At 37.1% G+C, this 27,262-nt stretch overlaps 1 protein-coding gene and 2 pseudogenes across 11 annotated transcripts in view; 1 reads left to right on the forward strand and 2 right to left on the reverse strand.

Annotated features, from left to right (window-relative positions):
• Positions 1 to 20,698, reverse strand: part of RALGAPA1 (Ral GTPase activating protein catalytic subunit alpha 1) — a 242,471-nt gene extending 221,773 nt beyond the window's left edge. For all 11 annotated transcript variants that reach the window (XR_007412270.1, XM_025443673.3, XM_049113052.1 and 8 more), the window contains exon 1: positions 19,719 to 20,698. Coding sequence is in view for 10 of the 11 variants with exons in the window: in XM_025443673.3 (XP_025299458.1) it covers positions 19,719 to 19,824 (106 nt within the window). In the remaining variant the exon portion in view is untranslated. The remainder of the gene's footprint in view (positions 1 to 19,718) is intronic.
• On the reverse strand, positions 2,294 to 3,080 carry LOC112657634 (small ubiquitin-related modifier 2-like; annotated as a pseudogene).
• On the forward strand, positions 9,304 to 9,614 carry LOC112657636 (60S ribosomal protein L36-like; annotated as a pseudogene).
• Positions 20,699 to 27,262: the final 6,564 nt, after the last annotated feature.

The following is a 27,262-nucleotide window of genomic DNA, read 5'->3' on the forward strand; positions in this document are numbered from 1 at the left end:
AACATTTTACAATAAATGGCATGTTTATAAGCAGCAGTTTATTTTAACAACCAACTTGCCTCTAGAAGGCTCTAAAGACAATTAATGGGAAAGGAAGGGTGACTGGAAGTCTTGAACCTATGATTTAAAAGGATTCAGACAATGAGGACAAATTTTTGGTACCGTAAATGTACCTTTTACTAGCTATTTTACTTCAGTTTTGGGTGGGAAGGGAACGAGTAATGTTGCTAGATGACACAATTTAAGGATTTCCTTGTGTTTATTTGACATAAAATACCAACAATGAATTTTGTTTCCTTTCATTCAATTCTTATTTGCCCAAAATGTAACTTTTAAATAATTTTCTTACTTATCCTCTTTTAGCAGGTTAGAAACTGAGAATAAAAAAGTACAGAACCTAAACCACCATGAAGATCATCCAGCCATTTGCAACAACATAGATATCACTAGAAATTATAATGCTAAGCAAAGTCAAAGACAAATATCATTATGATTTGACTCATATATGGAATTTAAGAAAAAAAAACAAATGAACAAAGAAAAAAAAAAAGAGAGAGACAAACCAACCAAAAAATAGACTTTCAACCATATAGAACTGTTGCCAGAGGAGAGGTGCGTGGGGAGGATGGGTCAAACAGCTGGAGATCAAAGAATGCACTTCTCAGGATGAGAACCAGGTGATGTACGAAACTGATGAATTATATTATACACCTGAAATTAACATAACACTCTATGTTAACTGGAATTAAAATTTTTTAAAATTAAGTCAGGTAACATATGTAAAATGCTTGGTCCAGGACCTGCCACATATAAATGGACAAAAATATTACCTATTATTATCAATATATGACAACTGCTTCTATAAAAATGTTCACTCCTTAAAAACTTCTCCTATAGATAGTGAAGAGTGGCTGTGTAGCTCAGTTGGTTAAGCATCTGCCTTCAGCTCAAGTCATGATCCCAGGGTCCTGGAATCAAGCCCCATGTCAGGCTCCCTACTTCTCCCTCTCCTCCCCGGTAATGCTCTCTCACTCTCTCTCAAATAAATAAATAAAATCTCAAAAAAAAAGATAGTGAAGAGATAGAATCATATCTGAAATGTATTTGGTGTTCATGTGAAAAAGTCAACCTATTATGAGAATCCTAACACTTCTTGAGACTCATACTCAACTGTAGTAATATACCTAAAATCCAAAATCAATCTCCAAATAATGGATAGTTACATTGGTTCATATTTTTTGAATCTCATTATACTGAACTGTAGTAATAGATCTAAAATCCAAAATCAATCTCCAAATAATGGATATTTACATTGGTTCATATTTTTTGAATCTCATTATACTGAACTGTAGTAATAGATCTAAAATCCAAAATCAATCTCCAAATAATGGATATTTTAGGTTGGTTCAAATTTTTCACTAAACATTCTAAACATCGCAGTGTTCCTACACACTTAACCACTTACTTCCTGAGAATACTAAGAAATGAAAATACTAGCTTCAAAGTATATGCACATGTTTATTTTAAGTAGGCTCCACACTCAACATGGGGCTTGAATTCACAACCCCAAGATAAAGAAATGCATGCTTAACCAAGTGAGCTAGCCAGGTGCTTCACATATGTACACTTGAAATATTGATACTTAACAGTCAAAATACCATCAAATTTACATTCCACCGCCAATATTATGAGAGGGTCTTTAAAAATACAAAAACAAAAAGTTTATTTAAACAGGATGCTTGGGGCAGCCAGGATGGCTCAGCAGTTTAGTGCCGCCTTGGGCCCAGGGAGTGATCCTGGGGACCCGGAATCAAGTCCCACATCAGGCTCCCTGCTTTTCCCTCTGCCTGTGTCTCTGCCTCTCTCTCTCTCTCTTCTTTCTGTGTCTCTCATCAATAAATAAATAAAATCTTTTAAAAAATAAAATAAAATAAACAGGATGCTTGGGGTGTCTGAGTGGTTCAGTCAGTTAAGCATCTGACTCTTGATTTCACCTCAGGTCATGAGATCATGCCCTCACGAGATTCAAGCAGCAGAGTCTCCTTGAAATTCTCTCCCTCGCCTTTCGCCCCTCCATCTGCTCATGCACACACACATGCTTCCTCTCTCTAAAATGAATAAAATCTTTTTAAACATTCAGATTCTTGACTTGAAGGGGAAACTATCTAGGATTCATTTCTTTTAGAGTAATTTATGCCTGATAAAGACAGACTGACCTACATGTAACAGCTTCATACAAAGTTATAAAATTTTGTTTTACAATGATAAATTAAAAAACATCTCCAATTGAACAAAGTATGTAAGGATTTTCATGTTCCATTTTTGTTAAACACTGAGAGCAAAATAACTTACTGGAATATAAAGAGCTGAATGAGCATGCCACTAAGGGAGAAAGAAGGTATCTTCACAGAACCAGTATATTTCCCCATTCCATCTCCATTTGATGTCAATCAAAACATACCATTGACCATTTAACTATAAAAAATACAATATGCTTGTGCACATTCAGTTACTTCATATACAATTAAGTAATGAGGAGCGGGAAAATGAAAAATCAAGAAAACTATACTGCAGCAGTCAAGATGTGGTGGAACCAAATTGCAGTTTTCTCATAGAGAATGTCTTGGTCTGGAGAAAGAGCTCTAGAGTAAAGTAGTAAGTTCTCCTTTTAGTAGACTCCTCCTTTCTGTTGCTGGAATATATCAACTGTATTTTCATCCTCCATTTCCAACTGTGCAAGTATGTCTGTTTCACTAATTGGCTGCCCTCAAATCAGTATCTGATTTGCCTCATTGACAAATCCTGCCATTCACAATAGGTTTTCCATTAGTTTAGTGAGTGGTGTATGCCTCTTAATCTTAAACTGTACCACAGAACCATCTTGCCCAATCACCTACTAATAAATAATGATCGTTGTTCTCAGTCTTGACTCCTTCCTTGGGCTTTTCATCAGCAACAGTAAGCACCAGAGTCTCCTGAGCTGCCACTTCACCAGAGTGGTACAGGGCCCTCACTGAACCAGTATACAAACAGCCCCAGGAGCAGCAGAAGCCAGCAGAGGTGCAGAAGGGAAAGGGCATGCCAAGAGGGTCTGTTTTTAATATGTCTTAACAACATACGTTGATTTTTTTCCAAATTTAATATTTAATAGCCCACAAATTAAGGAATTAATTCTCTTAAATTCGTTGCATAGGTCTCATAGCTTGGTGTTTATCTTTTAACTCTGTTACTATTAGTAATACAAAATACTTTATATAGGCAAAATTATCAAGCATTTCTGTGATGATTTTTAACTTTGGTGCAAGTTTTGAGAGTGGTCTTCCCTATCCCAATATATAAAATATATTTCTTTCCCATTTTATCCTGAAGAATTAGAACTATTTTGAGCTTATTTTGTTATAAAACATAAAGTAGTTATCTAAATACCGCTTTTTATACAGAAGAGCATTCTTTTCTCTTGATCTTTATCTAAACCACCACTTAATGAGGTGGTCACATGAGCTCCAGTAGCAAACAGAAGTCCCCCTTTAAAATTTAACATCCTTTTTAAATGTAACTGTCCTTGACTGTAAAAAAGATGTGCAAGTCTTTCTTAAATAAAAAGAGCCTAAGTAAATAAATGGAGGCTCCTTGCAATAGGAAGAATAGATATCCTACTGATGTCAACCTCCTCCAAATTAAACCTACAGATCCAAGTCTATCAAATAAAAGATCCTAACAAATATTACTTAGGGATTTAACAAGCTGATTTGGAAATTCATATGTAAGAGAAAAAGGCTAAGACACTAAGATATCTGTACTAGTCTCCTGTGGCTGCTGCAACAAATTAGGGCCACAAATTTGCTGTTCTGTGCCATAGTTACTCATCTTATCTATCTACAGATCAGTGTAACAGCTAACATGTTTTTGGTCTATCAAACAAGGTTTCTAAAAATTAGATGTTATATAAGAGTTATGAAGATTTCTTTCAATGAGGGGAGATTATCTGATAATTTCTACCATAATGCTATAAACATTTTTCAATTAATGTCCTGTTTTTTTGTTTTTTCTTTTTTACATAGTACAGATTTCAGGTTCTGAATCAACTTTTCTGCACAGGTACTAAACAACCCAAAGTCTCTTTCTGATCAGGATACGGACTATAAATGTTTTTTCTACCCATTGTCAATTAAAAGGAAATTGCTCACAAAAATGCAACTCTGTTCTCCTCATATCTAACATATTCATTTTTGAACTACATGATATTTACTAAGTACCCAGAATATGCCAGGCACTATGCTGAGTCTAGGGACATGAAGATGAAAGACACACCTCTGCCCTCAGGAAGATATGATACAGTCATGCAAATAAATACATTGTAATAAAATAACCAAGTTACTAGAAGTAAACAGCACAATATAGGGAAAGCTCCTATGCCCATCTGATGGGGTAGGCTTCACCAAAGCTATGATTTTGCCCTAAGCAAAGAGCAGAAGCTTTCAGGTATAAGAGTGATATGAAGACAGCATGGCACTGTGAATATCATTAGCAAAAGTACAGGCATCACAGAAAGTGATTTCTGATTAATATTGCTGAAATGTAAAGTATCAGAGAGGATAACAAGAAGTTAAAGAACAATGTGGCAAAGATACATTTATGTTGTGACACTTAGATTTTGAGAGGTCTGTGGGATACCCTTACATCCAATTATCTTTTTCTACCACATTGTCAAAAATGAAAGTTCCAGGTTTTAGTAACCTGAAGGATGATGATGCCATTTAATACAAAGAAAGAAAAAAAGGAAAAAAATCATTTAGATTGTAAAGATATTTGAAATGAGAAACAGATCTAACAAACATACTTATTATCCCTATTTCCTATTTTCCCCAAGGTCTCTATCACACAGATCCTTCTAGAAGATGTTAGTTAATATATGAACACACATGTATATAGATAAACCATGACTGAATTTAGAAAAAAGAAAAAAATGTTTTTTTAGAAAAAAATGTTTTCTTTTTCAAGACACTGAAAACGTAACCCAAGAGGTTTCTCTTTTCACTTTAACTGCTAGGAAATCTAAGAACCAAATTCAATGCCTTAGAGCTTTAATCAGCTCATCTCTAGAACCTGATGTTTCCTTTCTTTAAGTAGTAGCTATTCAGTTTTCTGTTTTACCACTAATTGTTCTATTGCACATTTTATGCAGTCCTATAAGCTACATAAAATCATTCAGATGCAATAAAATCTTTAATAAAAAAAAAGTTAATGCAGAGACTGCTTACAGTATTTGAACAGCTTATTTTAGTAAGCAAATAAATCAGTAACATTTATGGAAATAATCTCAGTAAATCACTTCAAAATACACAAAGATAAAGTAATTCAACTAAGTCAAATTAATTTTTCAAATCAGTATGTCTCAAATATAAAGAGCAGATAAAATTAAGAACATAAAAGTCTAATTTCATGTATATAGAGTTACTAATTTTGCCTAGCAAATTCTTAAAAACATATTCAAGTATAAAATCAACTTATCTTTATAAGCAAATTATAATTCACAATGATTCCTACACTTCCAAATTTTCATTCATATCAGTTCAAATTTAATCTATATCATTTTTAAGTTTTTATTTATTTATTTATTTTTAATATTTTATTTATCCATGAGAGACAAAGAGAGAGAGAAAGAGGGAGAGAGAGAGGCAGAGACACAGGCAGAGGGAGAAGCAGGTTCCATGCAAGGAGCCCAATGTGAGACTCGAATCTGGGTCTCTAGGATCAGGCCCTGGGCTGAAGGTGGCGCTAAACCACTGAGCCACCTGGGCTGCCCTTAAGTTTTATAATTTTTTAAAATAATTTTTAAGATTTTATTTATTCATGAGAAATACAGAGACAGAGAGAGGCAGAGACACAGGGAGAGGGAGAAGCAGGCTCCATGCAGGGAGCCCAACATGGGACTTGATCCCGGGTCTCCAGGATCACACCCTGGGCTGAAGGCGGCGCTAAACCACTGAGCCACCTGGGCTGCCCCCTTGAGTTTTAATTTAATGAACATACAGTATTTGCTTCTATCTTTATACATTATCATTTATATTTACTGAATATTTGTTATTTTTCTTAGGATATTTTAATTTAATTCTTTGTGAAAATATTAATATATGCAGATTGGAGGAAAAACAATCATTTTTCAGTAATCAATTGATAATAAATTTCTTCTCTAAATATAAAAAAAGTAAAAAAATGGGGACCAAGTTGCTTTGTATGAAGCCGATCTTCAGTCTAATTTGTGTCAGAGAACCTCTTATTATACAGTATCTTGAAAACATGTCTTAGGGCTTTTTGTGGTTTGTTTTAAGCAGGTATGGACATCAGGTAAGGAAAATCATTCCTGACAGATGGCACAAACAGGTACATTGGGACTGTTCAAGCTTACTGACTTAAGAGTCTCCAGGCTACAGTGAGAAGGGAATCAGGCAGAGCCAAGGGAGTCCATAAATTGAGAAGATCAGCTGACAGTCCAGGGAAATCAGGATAATCAGAATTCACAGGACAAAGCACCAAAGAAGAAAGAAGTGCACACAGTAAGAACTCAGGATACTGGGAAAGGTCCCCTTCCAGTATGATTGTAACATACTTAAAAGGAAACTCCCAAGACAGGAGAAAGAATTATGTGAAAGGGATCCCTGGGTGGCGCAGCGGTTTGGCACCTGCCTTTGGCCCGGGGTGTGATCCTGGAGACCTGGGATCGAATCCCACGTCGGGCTCCCGGTGCATGGAGCCTGCTTCTCCCTCTGCCTGTGTCTCTGCCTCTCTGTCTCTCTCTGTGTGACTATCATGAATAAATAAATAAAATCTTCAAAAAAAAAAAAAAAGAATTATGTGAAAGAATTTGAGAGAACAGTACCAGATGATCCCAGAAGACTGAGAACAGCACTTGTTCCCAAGAGCTGAACCACAGAAAAACTCATAATTTGCAGGGCATGTATTGGGTAGAATACTCAGGAAGATGCTGCCTCATAATAGGTAATAATTAGCCCTAAAGAGATCCACTCAACAAATCATAAAAGCAAGACCTGAAATGCTCAAAGTGCTTTCAAGTACTTTAACTGCATCCCTGAATAAAGCTCAATAATTTATAGGAATACAAAAATATCCAGAAGCTAAGATCATCAAATTCACAGTATCAGATATCCCAAGATTAGTGAGCAAAGAAGAAAACTCAAGATAAAGAATATTATCAATTGATTAAAACTGACCCAGACTGACAAAGTTAGAATTACCACAGAAGTATATTGTTACTTTAATTGTATTTCATGTGTTCAAGAAATTAAAGACATGTAGATATGATTTTATGCTCAAAGTGAAGTAGATAAAAACTACATCTGATATGAAAAATTAACAAGATTAATGACAGATGATGACATGTAGCAGAATACTAGTGAACTTGAAGACAGCAACAGAAACTATCCAAGATAAAACAGAGAAAAAAGAACCCCCCAAAATGGAAAAGAACATCAATTATTTTCAAGCTACTACTAATACTACCATTATACTACTAATACTTTCCCAATATACCAATCTAATATTAATACTTCCCTCAAATACTAATAAATGAAATTCAAAAAAGAGGGGGAGAAAGAAGTGGGGAAAAAATGACCAAACTTAATGAAAATGTAAACCCAATGTAAGCAGTTCAATGAACCCTCAAAAACAAGAAATACTAAGAAAACTACACCATGGCACAGCTGTTCAAAACCAGTGATGAAGAAAAAAATCTTAAAAGCAGCCAGAAAAACTTTTTTAAATGTTATGTGCAGAGTAAGAATGATAGCAGACTTACCAGAAATAATGCAAGCAAGGAGCACCTAGCTGGCTCAGTCGGTGGAACATTTGACTCCCGATCTTGGGATTGTGGGCTTGAGCCCCATGTTGTTGTAGAGATTAGTTAAAAATAAAATCTTAAAAAAAAAAGAAAGAAAAGAAAAAAGAAAAAAAGAAAAAGAAAAGAAAGAGAATACAAGCAAAAAGACAGCAGAGTAAAATCTTTAAAGGACAAAGAAAAAAGCCATCAACCTAGAATTCTAAACAGAACCAAGTATCTTTCCAAAAAGAAGGCAAAATAAAGACTTTTCCACAAAAGTGTAAAGAATTCATTACCTACAGACTATCATCACAACAGAACTTAAAGAAGTCCTTCAGGTAGAAACAAAATGATAATGAATGGATGGAAATAACTATCTCTGCAAAAAAAATGAGGAGCAAATGAGAAACGATACTGCATAAGTAAATACATGCTTTCTTATTATTATTTAGAAATCCTTAAAAGGGGCACCTGGGTGGTTCAGTCAGCTAGGTGTCTGCCTTTGACTCAGGCCATGATCCCACATCTGGCTCTCTGCTCAGCGAGGAGCTTGCTTCTCCCTCTCCCTCTGCCCGACACTCCCCCTGCTTGTGCTCTCTCCTTGTCAAATAAACGAAATCTTAAAAAAAAAAAAATCCTTAAAAAATAACTGCTTAAACAAATTAATATTGTATGGGGCTTACAATGTATATAAATAAACGTATAACCATTAAAGGCTGAGGGGAGAAATGGAAGTACACTCTTACTGAATTGTTATACAATATGAGAAATGATGCAAGTGGTGTATCACCTAATAGATTTTGGTAAGGTAAAGATATATATTATAAATTATAAAGCAATCAGTAAAATAATAAAATAAGAAATTATGGCTAATAAACCAACAAAGGAGATTTTTAAAAGAATCATAAATGTATTCAACTAATACAAAGAAAGCAAAAAAAAAGAAAGGAGGGAACTAAAAACAGGCCAAATAGAAAACAAACAGCAAGACAGATTAAAACGTAACCAAATCAATAAAGACATTAAATGTACATCATCCACATATGAATGACTACTTATTAGTCTGAATCTAACAGAACAATTGCAAAGTAAGGAGACTGGGTCAGTAATCAAAAGCCTTCCAAAGAGAAGTGCTTAGGTGGTTCAGCTGGTTAAGCATCTGCCTTTGGCTCAGGTCATGATCTCAGGATCCTGGGATCCAGCCCTATGCTAGGCTCCCTGCTCAATGAGGAGTCTGCTTCTTCCTCCTTCCCCCTGCTTCTGCTCTATTTCTCTTTCTCAAATAAATAAAATCTTTAAAATGCCAACATTAAACAAACAAAAAGGCCTCTCAAGGAGAAAAGTCTAGGACCAGATGGCTTCACTTGTGAATTCTACCAACATTTAAAGAGGAATAATTACCAGCCCTTCTGACTCTTCCATATGACAAAAGAGGGAACATTTTATAAGGCCAGCATTATCCTGACATGGTTCTGCGCTATCCTACGTCCACGGACCTCAACAAGGGCCACAAAGGGAGTAAAAACGTGAGCAAGCTGAGGCACAGCCACCACTGCCACAGGCGCCTCACCAAGCGCACCAAGTTCGTATGGGACATGATCTGCGAGGTGTGTGGCTCCGCCCGCGACCCATGAAGCTGCTCAAGGTGTCCAAGGATAAGCGTGCCCTCAAGTTCATTAAGAAGCAAGTGGGAACGCATATCCATGCCAAGAGGGAGAGAGAGGAGCTGAGCAACTTGCTGGAGGCCATGAGGAAAGCGGCAGCCAAGAAGGACTGAACCCCTCCCTCTGTATGTAATAAATCTTTGAGGGCGTAGCAAAAATAACCAATTACATCAAATTAAAAGGTTGTTTTTATTTACTTGAGAGAAAGAGAGGGAGCGAGAAAGAGAACATAAGCAGGGGGTCAGGGCAGAGGGAGAAGCAGACTCCCCACTGAGCAGGGAGCCCTATGTGGGACTCAATCCCAGGACCCTGGGATCATGATCTGAGCCAAAGGCAGATGCTGAACCGACTAAGCCACCCAGGCGTTTCTGCACAGCAAAGGAAAGCATACATAAAATGAAAACGCAACCCTAAGAATGGAGAAAATATCTATAAACCACGTATCTAATAAGGGATTAATATCCAAAATATATAAAGAACTCATACAACTCAATAGCAAGACAATAATCCTATTTTAAAATAGAAGATTTGAATAGACATTTTTCCAAAGACATACAGATGGTCAACAGGTACTAGAAAAGGTGCTCAATATCACTAATCATCAGGGAAATGCAAATCAAAAACACAGTGAGATATATTTCACACCTATTATCAAAAAATATATATATATATTGGCAAGGATGTGGAAAAAAGGGAACCGTTTTATACTGTTGGTGGGAATGTAAATTGGTACAGCCACTGTAGAAAACAGTTGGGAGGGCAGCCCGGGTGGCTCAGTGGTTTAGTGCTGCTTTCAGCCCAGGGTATGATCCTGAAAACCCAGGATCAAGTCCCACGTCAGGCTCCCTGCATGGAGCCTGCTTCTCCCTCTGCCTGTGTGTCTGCCTCTCCCTCTCCCTCTCTCTCATGATAAATCTTAATTAAAAAAAAAAAAAAAAAAAAAAAAAAAAGAAAGAAAGGCAGTTGGGGGATTCTTCAAAAAATTAAAAACAGAACTGTATAATTTAGCAATCCCACTTCTGGGTATATATCTGAAGGAAATGAAATCATCAAGAGATATCTGCATCCCCTCATTCACTGCAGCATTATTCATATCAGCCAAGATATGGAAACAAGTCATTCCAATGGATGAAGAAAATGTAATATGTGTTTGTATATACATGCAAACTTATATATACACACTACAGTTATATATACAATGGAGTATTATTCAGCCACAAAAGAAGAAAATCCTGCCATTTGTTACAACATCATGTTAAGTGAAATAAGTCAGAAAGACACATACTGTATGATTTCCTTTATACATGAAATTAAAAAAACAATTTTATAAAAACATTAAAGAATGGGGGTTGCCAGAGGCAAAAGGTGAGGGAAATGGGTAAGGGTGGTCAAAAGGTATAAACTTCCATTTATAAGACAAATAAGTTCTGGGTATATAATAAGAGCATACTAACAAAACAAAACAAAAAGAATGTACATCATCCAAACATTTTAATTAAAAGTAGAGTTTACCAGGGATAAAGAGATTATTTCAAAATGGTGAAAGAATCAATTTAGGGGCGCCTGGGTGGCTCAGTCCATTAAGCATCTATCTGCCTTTGGCTCCGGTAATTATCTCTGGATCCTGGGATCGAGCCCCACTTCAGGCTCCCTGCTTAGCAGGGAGTCTGCTTTTCCCTCCCCCTGCTTGTGCATGCTCTCTCTTTCCCTTTCAAATAAATACCACCTTTAAAAAATCAATTTACCAAGGGGAAAGAATAATCCTAAATGTTATGGCACCTAATAACTTTAAAATACATGAAACAAAATCTGAAAGAAAAGTAACAAACCCACAAAGAAACTTCAGCACTCCCTCTCAATAATTAAAACAAGTAGACAGCAATTCATCAAGGATATAGAAGTCTTTAATGACACTATCAAACAACTTGTCCTAATTGACATTTTTAGAACATTCAACTCAACAACAGAATATCTATTGTTTTCAAGTGCAAATGAACCTGTATCATGTTAGAACATGTGGGACTATTAAAATCAATTTTAAAGAAATCAAATCATAATACATGTTGCAATTAAGTTCCAAATCAATAACAAAGATATCTGAATAATCTCAAATATTTGAAGCTAAAGACTACTATTGTAAATAACCAATGGATCAAAGAAGAAACCAAAAGGCAAGACAGAATGTACTATGATCTAATTGAAAATGTAAATACAAATACCACAATTTTGGGATGCTACTCAGGAAATACTTGTATCACTAAATGCCTACGATGGAAAGAAAAAAGGTCTCAAACCAGTAATCTCAATTTACATTTTAAGAAACTAGAAAAAGAGCAAAGTAAACTAGAACTAAGAAAAGAAATAAGATCAAAGCAGAGATGAAATAAAAACGGAAAAACATAGAAAAATCAATAAAGCCATAAGCTTGTTCTTTTAGATTAATAAAAATGATAAGCCTTTAGTCAGTCTGATCAGGAAAAGACAAATTATCAATATCAACTTTAAAAGAGGGGCATCACCAGATTCTACAGATATCAAAAGAATAATAGAGTATTATGAACCACTTTACGCCTATAAATGACAACTCATATGAAATAAAACTTCCTTGAAAAAAACAAACTACCAACGCTCACTCAATAGATAACCAGAATAGATGTCTTTCTAACAGAGTAATTAAAAATAGTGCTTCAAAGAAAACTGCAGATCCAGATAGCTTCATTAGTGAATTCCGCCAAACACATTTAGGTAAAAAAATAATTCTACATGAATATTTCTCAATTAATACTGTAAGGCTAGCACTACACCTGGTATCAAAAACCAAAAATATTACTAAAAAGAGAAGCACAGGCCAATACGCCTCATGAACATAAATACAGAAATTATAAGCAAAATTTTAGAGTATCAAACCCAACAATATATAAAAATGACAATTCATCATGACCAAGTGAAGTTTAATCATTTAATCCCAGGACTGCAGAGTTGACCTAACATTTGAAATGACTACAATTCATATTAGTAAAATGAAAAAAAAAATCTGTTTATCTCAATATAAATAGAAAAAGCATTTAACAAATCCAACATCCATTCCTGATCCAAATTCTCAGCAAAAAATGAAACTTTCACCTCAACATGATAAAAACGCATCATTCTGTATGATAAACTGATTGCTTTACCCTGAAGATCAGGAACAATACAAGGATGCCCACTCTCACCACTTCGCTTCTACATTGTGCTAGGGGTTCTAGTGAGTTCAGTAAGCCAAGAAAAAATTAAAAATAAAAACATCCATGTTGGAAAAGAAAATGGCTTTTTATTCAGACAAGACTGTTTACTAAAAAACCCAATGGAATCAACAAAAAATTAATGACTGAGTTTAGCAAGACTAAGTGAGTTTAGCAAGACTTCAGGATACAAGCTCAATACACAAAAATCAGGGGCACCTGGCTAGCTCAGTAGGAAGCACAAGCAATTACTGATATTGGGGTCATGAGTTTAAGCCCCACGTTAGGTATAGAGATTACTAAAGAAGAAGAGAAAAAAATTTTTTTAAATTGTATTTCTGTACACTAGCAAAGAAATAAAGATACCGGGGATCCCTGGGTGGCTCAGTGGTTTACAGCCTGCCTTCAGCCGAGGGCGTGATCCTGGAGTTCCGGGATCGAGTCCTGAGTTGGGCTCCCTACATGGAACCTGCTTCTTCCTCTGCCTGTGTCTCTTCCTCTCTCTCCCTCTTTCTGTGTAACTCATGAGTAAATAAAAATCTTAAAAATAAAAAAATTAAAAATAAATAAAAATAAAAATAAAAATAAATAAATTTTTAAAAATTAAAAAAAATAAAGATACCATTTACAACAGCATCAAAAGTTGAAAACATTTAAGGATAAGTGACAGAAGATATCCAAGACCTAATACAGTAAGAACTACAAAACACTGCCAGAGAAATTAAAGAAAGCCCTATATAAATGAACAAACATACATTGTTCATGAGTTAGAGAACTCAATATTGTTGTCTATTTTCCCCCAAATCAACCAATAGATTCACCATAATCCCAATTATGGTGAAATTTTTATTCTTTTTAAAGAAACTGATAAGCTAATCTTAAAACTCATATGGACATGTAAAGGGTCCAGATACAGTTCCCATCCCTCTACCTCCAAAAAAACCTTTGAAAAGTCAGAACAAAGTTAAAGGAAGAACACTATCTGATTTCAAGATTATGTTACAGTAAAAAAAAAAAAAAAAAAAAAAAAAAGTGTGTGTGTGTGTGTGTGTATACACATAGAGAAGGAGAAAGGAAAGAGAGAAGAGGGAAAGGGAGGGGTCCGGGCTCTAACACAAACATCACTGGAACAAAATAGAAAGTCCAGAAATAGGCCCTCACATATATAGACAAATGAGATTTGGAAAAAAAAAAAGTGCAAAGGCAATTCAGTGTAGAAAGGGCTTTTTCAACAAATGGTGCTCAGCAACTGGGTATCCATTTGCCCACACACCCCCTGCCAAAAAAAAAAAAAAAAAAAAAAAGCCAGTTCGTATCTTAAACCATATTTACAAAGTTAACTCAAAGTGGATTACAATAGATCCTAAAATACAAAATTTCCTGAAGAATAGCAGAAACTGTGACTTTGGCTTAGGCCAAGATTTAGATCTAACATCAAAAGCATAACCCAGGGCAGACCAGGTGGCTCAGTGGTTTAGCGCCTCCTTCAGCCCAGGGTGTGACCCTGGAGACCCTGGATTGAGTCCCACATCAGGCTCCCTGTGGGGAGCCTGCTTCTCCCTCTTCCTGTGTCTCTGCATCTCTTTCTCCCAGTATCTCCCATGAATAGATAAATAAAATCTTTAAAAAAAAAAAAAAGCATAAACCATAAGAGATAAAACTGATACATGGACTTAATCAAAATTAAGGATTCCTACTCCTTCAAAGAAAATGTTAGGAAAATTAAAAGACAATCCAAAGATTGGGGGAAAAAATCTCTGCAAAATATGTATCTGATAAAATACTTATATTCAAAAACATAAATTTTTCAAAACTAAATGAAAGCAAATGACTCAATTTAAAAATAAGTAAAGCAATGAAAAATAAAAATAAAAAATAAAAATAAAAAAATAAAAATAAGGGCAGCCCGAGTGGCTCAGCAGTTTAGCGCCACCTTCAGCCCAGGGCCTAATCCTGGAGACCTGGGATGGAGTCCCACATCAGGCTCCCTGCATAGAGCCTGCTTCTCCCTCTGCCTGTGTCTCTGCCGCGCGCTCTCTCTCTCTCTCTGTCTTTCATGAATAAATAAATAAAATCTTAAAAAAAAAATAAGTAGAAAATTTGAACTGACATTTCAAAGAAGTTATACAATGGAAAATAAGCATATGAAAAGAAGCTCAACATTATTAGATATCAGAGAAACAATTATAACCATTACATACTTATAGTGGTCAAAATTCAGAAGACTGGCCATACCAAATGGTGTTCATACATGTGTGAAGGAAATGGAACTCTCATACCCTGCTAGTAAGAATGTAAAATTGTGAAAAACATTATGGCACTTTCTTATAAATTCAAACACACAAGTGCTGTATGATCCAGCCATTCCACTCCCAGGTATTTATCCAAGAGAGAAGAAAGCATGTGTCTATACACAAGTATACCTCACAGCAGCTTTATGCATAATGGCCCAAATCCGTATGTCCATCAACAGGTGAATAGATTATCAAATTGTAGCATATCCAAACAATGGACTACTACTCAACAACAAAAGCAATATACTCCTGACACACCACACACAACAATATAGATGAATTTTTTTTTTTAAGATTTTATTTATTGGGATCCCTGGGTGGCGCAGCGGTTTGGCGCCTGCCTTTGGCCCAGGGCGCGATCCTGGAGACCCGGGATCGAATCTCACGTCGGGCTCCCAGTGCATGGAGCCTGCTTCTCCCTCTGTGTCTCTGCCTCTCTCTCTCTCTCTGTGACTATCATAAATAAATAAAAATTAAAAAAAAAAGATTTTATTTATTCATGAGAATAAATATTATTTAAATATTTATTCATTTATTCATATACACACACACCTTGTGAAGGTATATATACATATGTGTGTGTCAAAATTATTCAATTGCATGCTTTCAGTATGTGCAATTTATTGTATACCAATTACACACTGATACACCTATTAGAATGATCCAACAATAATCAATGTATTTATTAGATGAATAAGCACTCATTTTTCTATGTTTTTTTTTCTATGTTTAAATCAGAAGACTAAAATGTTACCTTACCACAGAAGGAAATTAACATTTAGTGGATATCCACTATATTCAGGCATTATGTTAGCTACTTTACACATGCTAACCTAATTAGTATCATTATCTTAAGGCTTTTAATTGAAAAAAGGGGGTATGGAGGGGGGAGAGGATAACAAAACTTTTGAGACTAGACAAGGCTTTATCTTTTAAAAACTCTAACTTCCAGTTCCTACAAATAAAATATATAGCAGTATCAATAAACACAGCAGATTTAAATCTAAGTCCTTCAGAGTCAAGTTCTATAAATTCAGCTGAAACATCTCACGTGTCCCATGGGAACACATGCCAGGAAAAAGATTTAGACTGGATGATTAAATTATGTTTTCATATATTTGGATGCACTGAATTCTCTATAAATCCCCTAACTTAACGGCAATTTGTGTTAAGGGTTAAAAATATAGTTCAAATGGGACCAATCAAAAAAATAAAAATCCTGTATAACTAGCAATGCCCACTTTGCAAACTAGTTTACTCATAGTGTTTTTATGTAAAACCTGCACCTACTTCCTTAAAGGATTTGAAATGGCTCTTTCATCCTCAAAATAAGGTACCTGATTGGTGGACCTCTAAGAGGCCTTATAGCTTTTGTCACTCTAATTTCTCCCACTCCTTTTCTTAGGAATTACATTAACCATATTTCAAACAAAATAACTGTAACCACCTAAAGATACAGAAAATTTTCTTCACTTAATATAGCAGAAACAAGTACAACATTTGTTTTGGGGTTTTGTTTCAAGTTTTAATTTAAATTCTACTTAGTTAACACATACTATTAGTTTCTGGAGTAGAATTTAGTGATTTATCATTTACGTATAACACCCAGTGCTCAGCACAAATGCCCTCCTAATATCCATCACTTATTTAGCCCATTCCCCCAGCCACCTCCCCTCCCCACTCAGTTTGTTCTCCATTGTTAAGAGTCTCTTTTATGATTTGCCTCCCTTTCTTTTCTTTTCACTGTGCATCTGTTTTGTGTCTTAAATTCCACATGAGTGAAACCATATGGTATTGGTCTTTCTCTGATGGACTTATTTTGCTTGGAATACACACTAGCTCCATTCACATTGCTGCAAGTGGCAAGACTTCATTCTTTTTATGGCTGAGTAATAGTCCACTGTGTATTATCTGTTTATCAGTCGATGAACTTTGGGGTCTTTCCATAGCAAGAACGTTTGGAGATCCATCTTTCATTCCATATTTTGACAAGGTTTCTAACTCTCAACACTACAGACATTCAGAGCTAGAATACTGTTGTGATGTATTATTCTGTGCAATGTAAGATATTTAGCAGCATTTCTGCAACCCACTAAATGCCAGTAGCCTCTCCCCTTATTTGTGACAACCAAAAGTGTCTCCAGACACTGCCAAAATTGTCCCTAGCTGAGAACTACTGGTCTAAAACGACTAAAGTGTAAAGAGACCAACCAAAAAAACACTCTTTTCTTTTTTGGAGAGAGAGAGTAAGAGCGGGCATGTGCGAGCCAGCAGAGAGCGGCACAGGGACAATTCCAAGCAGGCTCCATACTCAGTGGAGCTCAACATGAGGCTTAATCCCATGACCATAAGTTCATGACCTGAGCTATTATTAACAGTCAGATGCCTAACTGACTGAGTCACCCAAGCACCCCCCAAAAAACACTAACTATAAAGAACACACACGTTTACTGGGGAGGCAGGAGGAACAGGTGAAGAGAATTAAGAATACATTTACCTTGATGAGCACTGAGTAATATATGGAACTGGTGAATATATTGTACACCTGAAACTAGTATAACACTGTTAACTACTATGGAATTAAAATAAAATTGGGGCACCTAGGTGGCTCATTGGTTGAGTGTCTGCCTTTGGCTCAGGTCCTGATCCTCAGGTCCTAACATCCTGGCCCGCACTGGGCTCCCCACAGGGAGCCTCCTTCTCCCTGTACCTGTGTCTCTGCCTCTCGGTCTCTCATGAATAAATAAAATCTTTAATAAATTAAATTTTAAAAATAAATAAAAACTTAGCACGGAAGTGCTATAATCTCTCTGTATGGATCTCCTCCACTGACAGAGCAGGGAGTGTGTAAGTACAATATTCTGTATTTGAAGCTTAAGGATATTTTAAGTGTACACAGTATATGTTCCATTTTTTAAAAGCCCATAAATTAATAAAAACAAAAGGGGTTTTTAAAAATTATTTTGTTTTCAAAACAAGGAAGTTAGAGCCTACAAAATATCTAAATGTGTAGCTCTTATTTTAGACCATGTCACCCAAATGGAAAAAACTTTTATGCCCAAGAAGTACGTATTAACCACTCCTTGACCATTGTATAACTAAACAATATGGGAGTTAATATAGGAAATGTCAATACTCTATAGGAACTCAACTTATAGCTCTGCCTTTACTCAACCTACAGTTTGTCCCAAGTAGGTGTTAAATTCCATTAAGCCTCCAATTTTAAACTGCCATTATCTGTGAACATTTACATTCACACACTGACTCTCTCTGTTGCACCCTATCAACCAAACCTTTTCTTCAATGACTTAACTCTCAAGTAGAATGAAAATAAAAAGATCACAATCTCAACTATACTTTAGATTTCTACTTTCTTGAAAACAGGATCTCTTTTTATATCGCTAAAGTGGATTTAATTGCTTTCTTATTCCACAGGAATAAACACGACTTATTTGTGATAAAGATTTGCTGTCATAAATGTAGGAAGAGTAAAAAACAAACTGAAGACATGAAATCTGGGCTCCAGTTCTGGCTCTGAGTAGCTGGATGACCACCCAATATTCCCAAACTTCAGCTTTCTCATTTGTAAAATATGGAGTATAATAATATCTACTTCTACAGTTATTGTGAGGATTAATCATAATTCATGTGAAATCATTTTGTAAGCCGTACAAAATGTTGGTCTTATTGGTAGTATGAATAAAACAACAGAGAAACCCGCAGATCAAATACAGGACTTACTTATATCACTAGTTAAATGTCACTTTTCAGAAAAACACTCATTAAAGAGTTTAAGATAATAAACTCTGAACTAGGATTCAGGCATCTATCTGGGTTCTAAACTTAGTTCTGCCAGTAACTCTGTATCAATACAGCAAAGTAACTTTCCTTTTCACCTCAAATTCCATCTAAAAAGATCGAAGTATTGGACCGGATGTCCCATAAATATTATATATTATTACAGCCCTTGTCAGCCTATGAAATGATTAGTATACAAAAGTTTCGTTTAACACTTATTACCACAACTCAGTACCGTCTGGCCGGCCAGCCAAAGAGATATAGACGGCAACAGAGGGTAAGAAAAATTTAACTGAATAAAAATAGAACTGTATACAATTCTCGAAAAGCAAAGGAAACTATAAACTACTTTGTTTTCTGTAATTAATAATCATCTTCCTTCTGACAGTAATGATGAACAAGGTACTTTAACAGAAGGGCGGGGTTCTTGCCCGAAGATTTTTGGAAACCAGCCACTTCCCCAAGAGGTGTAACTGCTTCCTCGCCCTCAGCAGCCAAGAAACTTTAAAGATTAAGGTTTATATTGTTTGGCTTGGGGGGTTTGTCCCCCCCTCCAACTTGGACGGGGACGGCAGTAGTCACCTGACAAACATATTCTATAAACACCATTATCGACAACACCAAGCCTCCGGAAAGTCTAAAAAAAGATCTAAGTTTTTAGAGTAATGCTAGGATGTAAAAACGAGCTCGGACTCTTAACTCAAAATTAGATAACCCCGTGTTGGTGGTGATTCGGCTTTGCCAACCGCCAAGTTTTCCTTTCCCCAAATTACCCGCCCTCCCGCGTCTCTGCGGAGGCGACGCCTCGCCCTCTATTCCCGCACAGCGCCAGGGCGGGCGCGGAGCCCCCAGGGGCTCCCAGAGGAGGGAAGGCCTCTGGGCGCCACCACCCCTCGCTCCTCACCGATGACGATGCGCAGGTGCTTGAGACGGGTCAGCGCGTCCTTCTTGGTGTCCAGCACCTTCTGGGTAGACTTCTTCACGTCCCCGTGCGGCTTCTTGGAGAACATCCTGCCGCCGCCGCCACGGCCGACTCCGGCCCCCTCCCGGTCCGGCCCCGGCGGCGAAAAGTGGAGCGAGTGGGCGGGGAGGATTCTAGCGTCAGCAGCTCATTCACTCTCCAAGCTTGCGGGCCCCAGCGCGGCCGATTCCTCCCACATCCAGGCCAGGGCCGCCGCCTCCACCCGCCTCGCGCCGCGGCTGCAAGGCACCTTCGGTTCCGGCTCCAATATGGCGGATCTCCTCTCCCAGTCCCGCACCGAGCGAGGGAGACCCGGCAGGTCGGCCGCCGCCGTCTCCGCTGCCTCCTGAAGCCGCCGCTCGCAGCCACAGGCCGGGGCCCGGGACCCGGAGCCGCGGAGGTGGGGCTCTCGGCGGCCCCAGCACAACTCCTCTCCCTGAGGCCCCCTTAAGGTTAAAGCTTCTTTAGCAGCTTAGACACTGCATACGCCGAAACGGAGACGTGTGCGGTGATGAGGTTTCACGACTCTGCCGTCGGTGGCGAATAGTCCCCGTGGCAACCGCCTTCTGACGCCAAGGCTTCTGACGTCATGCCAGCGTGAGATCATCCGCGGCATTACCCGTACCTTTCGTTTCCTGTGTGAGCTGCTAAAGGAGGAGCCGGAGAAAGTCGGGAAGGGAATTACCGCGCGCCATTGTAAGCGTTGTAAGGGACTCCTGGCCAAACTCCCGGAATGGTGTCGTATACGTTTTGTTTAAAAAAGGTCCTTCACCTCCACTGTTTACTATGTCATAGTAACTTAAAAAATAGTTCCAAAACATCAAAACAGACGTGCAATATATTTTAGATGCCAATTCTTTGAAGGCGTTGGATGTAACACCCCTTCATTTCCTAAGTTGAATTTTGTTTAAAGGATTTCTTTGGCTTTTGCAAAGTGATGATGGACAATTTATTGTAGAGATTTGTAGGATTGTAGTGCATCCTCTGGGTTAAAGTTATCTCGCAAACGAAAGAAAATAAAAGTATCTTGCACAAAGAAATGAAGCCCAAAAGCCTGCAGTAACACAGTGCAAAATTACAAGAGAAAAATCTGGAGGACTTTGAGGGTGAATTTTCTTAATATGTGGAGTTCACAAATCCAGGAGAAAATTGCTAAGGAGGACATAGAAACATTCATAGAGAACACAAAATATCACAGAAATGTATAATAACTAAAACGTGAACATGTCGGCACCTGGGTGGCTCAGGCAGGTGAGAAGCTGACTCTTGATTTCCACTCAGGTCATGATCTCACGGTCCCACTTTGGGCGCCCCAGTCAGCAAGGAGATGGCTTGGGTATTCTCTCCCTCTGCCACTTGCCCCATTCGTTCTCTCTCCCTCACTCTCTCTCCAAGTAAGTCTTTTTAAAAAACGTGAAAATGTTCACGAATTAGTAATTTTTAAAAATCAGATTAAAACATTTGTAAGCAACTTTTAAACAGCTTTATGGGAGAGTTGATATACGACTAACTGCACCTTTTCAATGTGTAGAATTTGGTAAGTTCCATATTTGTATATACCCATGAAAACATCACCACAATCAAAATAGTGAACATATCTATCGTCCCCAAAACTTTCCTCTTGCCCCTTGATGATTCCTTCCTTTCTAGCTGATCTCTGGTTCCCAGGTGACACTGATCTACTGTCACTTGGAGTTACCATCTTCTAGAGTTCCATATAGATGTAAACATTCAGAATACTTTTTTTTGGGGGGGGGGGGTCTGGCTTCTTTCACCCAATAAAGTTTACTTTTTAACAATGTAATGTCTTATCAGTCAAGTTAGTGAAATTTGCTTTTAGATTTGACATCTTACTCCTGGTGAGTGTGACAGAGATGCTCCTATTGCTCGCTGGGAAGAAGCATTACTTTCTATAAGCTTACTGGAAATTAAAATTTGGCATTATGTATCAAGACACTTAAAAACATTTACATACTTTGCATCATTAGTTCCACTTTTAGAATTCTATTCTAAAAAAAAAATCACAGGGCAGTCCGGGTGGCTCAGCGGTTTAGCGCCGCCTTCAGCTCAGGGTGAGACCCTGGAGACCCGGGATCGAGTCCCACGTCGGGCTCCCTGCATGGAGCCTGCTTCTCCCTCTGCTTGCGTCTCTGCCTCTCTCTCTCTCTGTGTGTCTCTCATGAATAAATAAATTAAATCTTTTAAAAAAAATTAAAAAATCACAAATGGGTAAAATGGAAAAAAATATTAACACATGATTTACAACATTGAAAGATGGGAAGTTATATGAATGTCCATCAGAAAGGAGATGAAAATTACTAATATGAAGTTTTTTTAATGACATGGAAAATATTCAAGACAATATTAAGTGAAAAAACAGATACAAAACTGAAAATATATGTTATCAAAACTGAAAAAATTGTGGATAAAACGTAATTAGAAAAAGATGAAAAAATACTCCAAAATTGTGATTATATCTGCGAATCATTACATTACATTCATTACAGGTGATTTTAGTTTTTGTCCTTATATTTTGCTTATATTTCCTTAAAAGCATATATTGATTTTACAATTAAAAAAATAAAAGTAGCTTTAAGGAAAATTAAGAAAATCTAATGTACCAATTATAAACTAACAAGACAAATTAAGATGTATATGTAGGAATAAAAACTCCTTGAAAAGAGGGCTTTTTTCAGAAAGTTGTCTTTATGTCCTACAATGGCACAGAATAAATATTTGTTGGTTTTTAAATTTTTATGTTTATATTATAAAATGTTTTCTTCTGATAGTTTGTTATCTGATCCCATGATTCTATTACTTATTTGGTTATTTTAGTTATCTCTGTCCTTGCCTGTAACCATGTCTTTTCTGAGATATTAATCTCAAATTCAAATATACTCAAAACTATTCAAATTCAGTACATACAAAACTGAAACTTGTCAGCTTTGTCCTCCTTTCTCCCAAAACTGATCTTCCTGCTTCATCGATATCTTTATTGATATCTTTATTGATAATACCACTATCAACCCCGTTTTTCAATCCAAAAACTCATATCACCTTAAATCTTCTTCTCTTTTGCCTCTCTTGTCCAGTTACTAAGATCTGATGATTCTACTTCCTAGATATTTCTTGATTTCCTGTTCTTTCCATTATCACAACCTTTGTTCAGGCTCAAGTTTTCACTATTTCTAGCTATGGGTGCTAGAAATGGCAGTGGTTTCCTCCCCACCTCCGTATCTTGGTAGGATTTGAGCATCCACTCAGTTTTAAGTAAATTTTAACAGTTAAACACACACACATACACACTCAGAAGTCTTATCTCATTGCCAATATTTTTTTTAATATCTGTCTTAATATCAGGAAATGCATAGCACTTCAGGTCAAAGAATAAAATTCACAGAGGGACTTAACTTCAAAAAACCTGGTAACATGTCCAGATTTTATAACTTGAAGACTAGTCTCTTGCTCTTTTCAAACTTACTAAAGTTTAGAAAAATTATGTTTTAAAAAAGCAATTAGCTACCCTGATTATAGTGGATGAGGGTTGGTTTGCCTGCCTACTTTTGATAATCATACCCAGGTTTTCCTTTGGAAAGCCACCCCTCTCTTGGTCTCTTTGGATCTCATGCCCCATGGCCCCATTTAGACTTCAGTACTCAAGCACACCAGGCAAAGCAAGTGTGTTAGGAACCAGCACAAGACTAAGTCAGTCAATAAACTCACTCCTACAACTATTGAGAAAGAGAAACTCTCTCTTTTCAGGATGAAGGCCTGGAACTGCTAGGAACCAACAAGTGAAAAGAATCTACTGGGGATATCACCAATACTCCAAGAACAGAGGAAGGAGATAATCAGAAGAGACTGGGTTTTGCTAACATTGTTTGGGCATTTGGATTAAATTTGTCTGAAGTGCCGTGGTCTTTTCTATTTCACAGGCCAATAGTTTGTGTTAGGTTTCAGTTACCTGCAACAAGAAAAGTTTTGATTATATATTTTATTTTTTAAAATTTTATTTATTTGTTTGTGAGACACACACAGAGAGAGAGGCAGAGACATAGGCAGAGGGAGAAGCAGGCTCCACGCAGGGAGCTTGATATGGGACTTGATCCCTGGACTCCAGGATCATGCCAAGAGCTTAGGGCAGATGCTCAACCGCTGAGCCATCCAGTGGTCCCTGATTTATATATTTTAAAGATATTTGGTAGTCTGAATAGGGGTTAGAAATTTTTAAAGGAAAAAAAAAAAAAGAACTGCTTATAAACAACTTTGCAGCCCTCTTCTGAAACCTTCCCATGGCACTTACTTTTCTCTCTCTCAAGATACTCACCATACTCCATGCTGTAATCATTCTATGCTTCTTCTCCCCTATATTTGACTGTAATCTCTTCTTAAGATAGGTTTTGAGAAGACCTTGGATTGTGATCCATAATCCAAGGTTCCAGGAGTTTTCTCCCCTACCTGCTTCCCTCTCTATCTTCCTGCCTCTCTTTCTCTCTCTCTGTCTCTCTCTCTCTGTCTCTCTCTCTGCCTTCTCCAATGGTACCTCGCATATGGCAGGCACTCAATACGTATTTATGGCAAGAATGAATCGATGCTGGGCACTCAGTAAGCATTTACTGAATTTATGCAAATAATAGAGTTGCTGTTTCTGCTGTCAATTCAGGAACAGTAACCTGTTTGGGATTTGGAGGTGGTCACCAGAGGAGCAGAGAAGATGGTAGGAGGACAAAGAAAGGAGAAACAATGCTTAACAGGGGCAGGCCAGAATGTAAGCAAAACTTTGCAGGTTTTGATTCATAGGAAATTAGTTCTATGGGTTTGTTGTTGTTGTTGTTGTTTTATAGTTTAAGGTGGAATTTTTAAAATCTTTTATATTGATCTATTTCTCTTTTAAAAAAAGATTTTATTTATTTGAGAGAGAGAAAGAAAGAGGGAGAACAAGTGCAGGGAGAGGCAGAGGGAGAAGTAGACTCCCTGCTGAGCAAGGGGTGGAGGAATCGTGACTTGAGCCAAAGGCAGCCACTTAACTGCTTAACCCACTGAGCCACCCAGGTACCCTATGTTGATCTATTTCAACTAGAAAACTTGCTATTAGGGTCTTAAAATATCAGAATATTGTATACGGTTAGAGATAAGAACAAAGATGCAAAGAATAAGATAAAAGGAAAAGTAGGCTTTATTAAACATTTCAATGATTTATCCATGAAAATTAGCACAAATTGTGGTCACCAGAGACTCAGGCAGAAATATAAACTTGGAGTTTACCGTTTGAACAATTTATTCTGTCCTTAATCTATTACTTAGAATATTTTCATGTGCTACTTATGTGTTTCTTTTATATATTTTTTCCTATTTGCTATCTCATATTCCAATTTTTGGCTGCAAACAACTCGACATTAAAAAGACTTTTAAGCAGAGCTATTTATGTTTTCTACAAAATTAATCCCAGGTTCCTTTTCTATTACTTGTGTTCTTTTTTCCTTTTTAAACCTCTTTCCCTTATTTGCACCCCATATAAACATGGATATGTTATGCATGTTTTTCCTCTGCAAAAAAAATTTAGAATGTCCTATTACATTGGGACCCCTGGGTGACTTAGTGGTTGAGTGTCTGTTTGCCTTTGGCTCAGGTTGGGATCCTGGGATCCTGGGATCGAGTCCCACATCAGCCTCCCTATAGGGAGCCTGCTTCTCCCTCTGCCCATGTCTCTGCCTCTCTTTCTGTGTCTCTCATGAATAAATAAATAAAAATCTTTTTAAAAAATAAATTTTTATAGTAATCAAATATTTCATCATACTTTGGACAGCCTATTGCTATGGGTGAGAATGTAGGAGCAAAACAGTTCTACAGGTAGTCTCACTTTTCATGAAATTATTTTATAGAGGAAAGTTTTCAAGAACAGTTTTAATTTATATCACCCAGAGTTTTACTGATTTTTTTAAGCAAATGCAGATTCTTTGAGTGACCCATAAATGTAATAGGACTTCTTTTTTTCTTTTTAAATTCTGCAAAGAAGAGAGCTATAAGAAATTTTGCCAAAATTATGTTTATAAAAAACAATACCTTGAGGGTGCATGGATGGCTCAGTCAGTTGGGCCTCTGCCTTCCGCTCAGGTCATAATCTCAGGGTTCTGAGATAGAGCCCCACAAAGAGCTCCCTGCTCATCGGGGAGTCTGCTTCTCCCTCTCCGTTTATCCCTCCATCCTGCTTGTGCTCTCTCGCTCTCTGTCAAATAAATAGATAAAATATTTTTTAACAGAAGCTGTACTTTATTCAGTAGGAGCTTGTTTCAATGGCAATCTTAACCATTTGTTAAAAGTTTACAAAAATATATTCAGTTCCTACATGCAAGGCTTGTATGTTAGTATCATCAAAGTGGCAGATCTTGCTTGTTTTAAGGAAGCATTATGATAGAATGGGAAATCAGTGAATTATTTAAGTGGTATAGGTTCCAGTTCTAGCTCCTCTCAGCATCAGTTTTCTCATTAGTAAAACAAGATAACAGTTTTGTACGTTCAGGGTTTTGTTAAATTCAGGAAATAAGGACAGTGTTTGCAATCATTTGAAATTAGATTACTCTGAATTAGACATTCCACTTCAGGATTTACTTACTCTAGGGCCCTTGGCATATAGTTTAATCTCTCTGGGCCTCATTTTCCTTATATGTAAACTACATCCATAATTGTGATAATTAGGTGAGAAATGGTATTGAAAATTACTTCTATAATGGCTGACATACTGTATAAAATTTCTTTTCTTTCCTTCATACCTTTGTAATAGAGCAGTTTGTGTAATTGTTTAAAGATTTGCTCTCCCCCTAGACTACAAACTCCCTCAGGAGAGAGACCATATAGATTGTTTATTACTTTTTTAAAGGATTTTATCTATTTATTCGTGAGAAACACGGAGAGAGGTAGAGACATAGGCAGAGGGAGAAGCAGGCCCCCATGCGGGGAGCCTGATGTGGGACTCCATCCCAGGACTCTGGGATCACAACCTGAGCCAAAGGCAGACACTCAACCACTGAACCACCCAGGTGTCCCTAGATTGTGTTTAAAGCTATATCCCAATCTTCTTACAAAGTGCCCTTTATAAAACTGCTCAATAAATATTTGTTGAATGGAAGAATGAATGTTATGTTCCCATTTCTTTATCTTATACAGGCACTCAGTAAAAGTTTGGCAAATGAAATAATTTCAGAAAATAAAAAATGTAACATCAGTAGTAATCATTATATGTCTGGCATACCACAAAAAGGAAACCCATTGTAAAACACATTGGCATAAGTGTAATTTCAACATAGCGCGCCCAATCCACCACCACCTGATTTTCTTTTCCCAGTGATGTAAATACTAAAATCCTCTGAAACTATAAGCTCTTGGGACGCTTGGGTGGCTCAGCGGTTGAGCGTCTGTCTTTGATACAGGGCGTGATCCTGAGGTCTGGGATCTAGTCCCACATCGGGCTCCCTGCAGGGAGCCTGCTT

This window comes from Canis lupus, chromosome 8 (assembly GCF_003254725.2).
Source record: "Canis lupus dingo isolate Sandy chromosome 8, ASM325472v2, whole genome shotgun sequence".
Classification (NCBI taxonomy): Eukaryota; Metazoa; Chordata; class Mammalia; order Carnivora; family Canidae; genus Canis; species Canis lupus.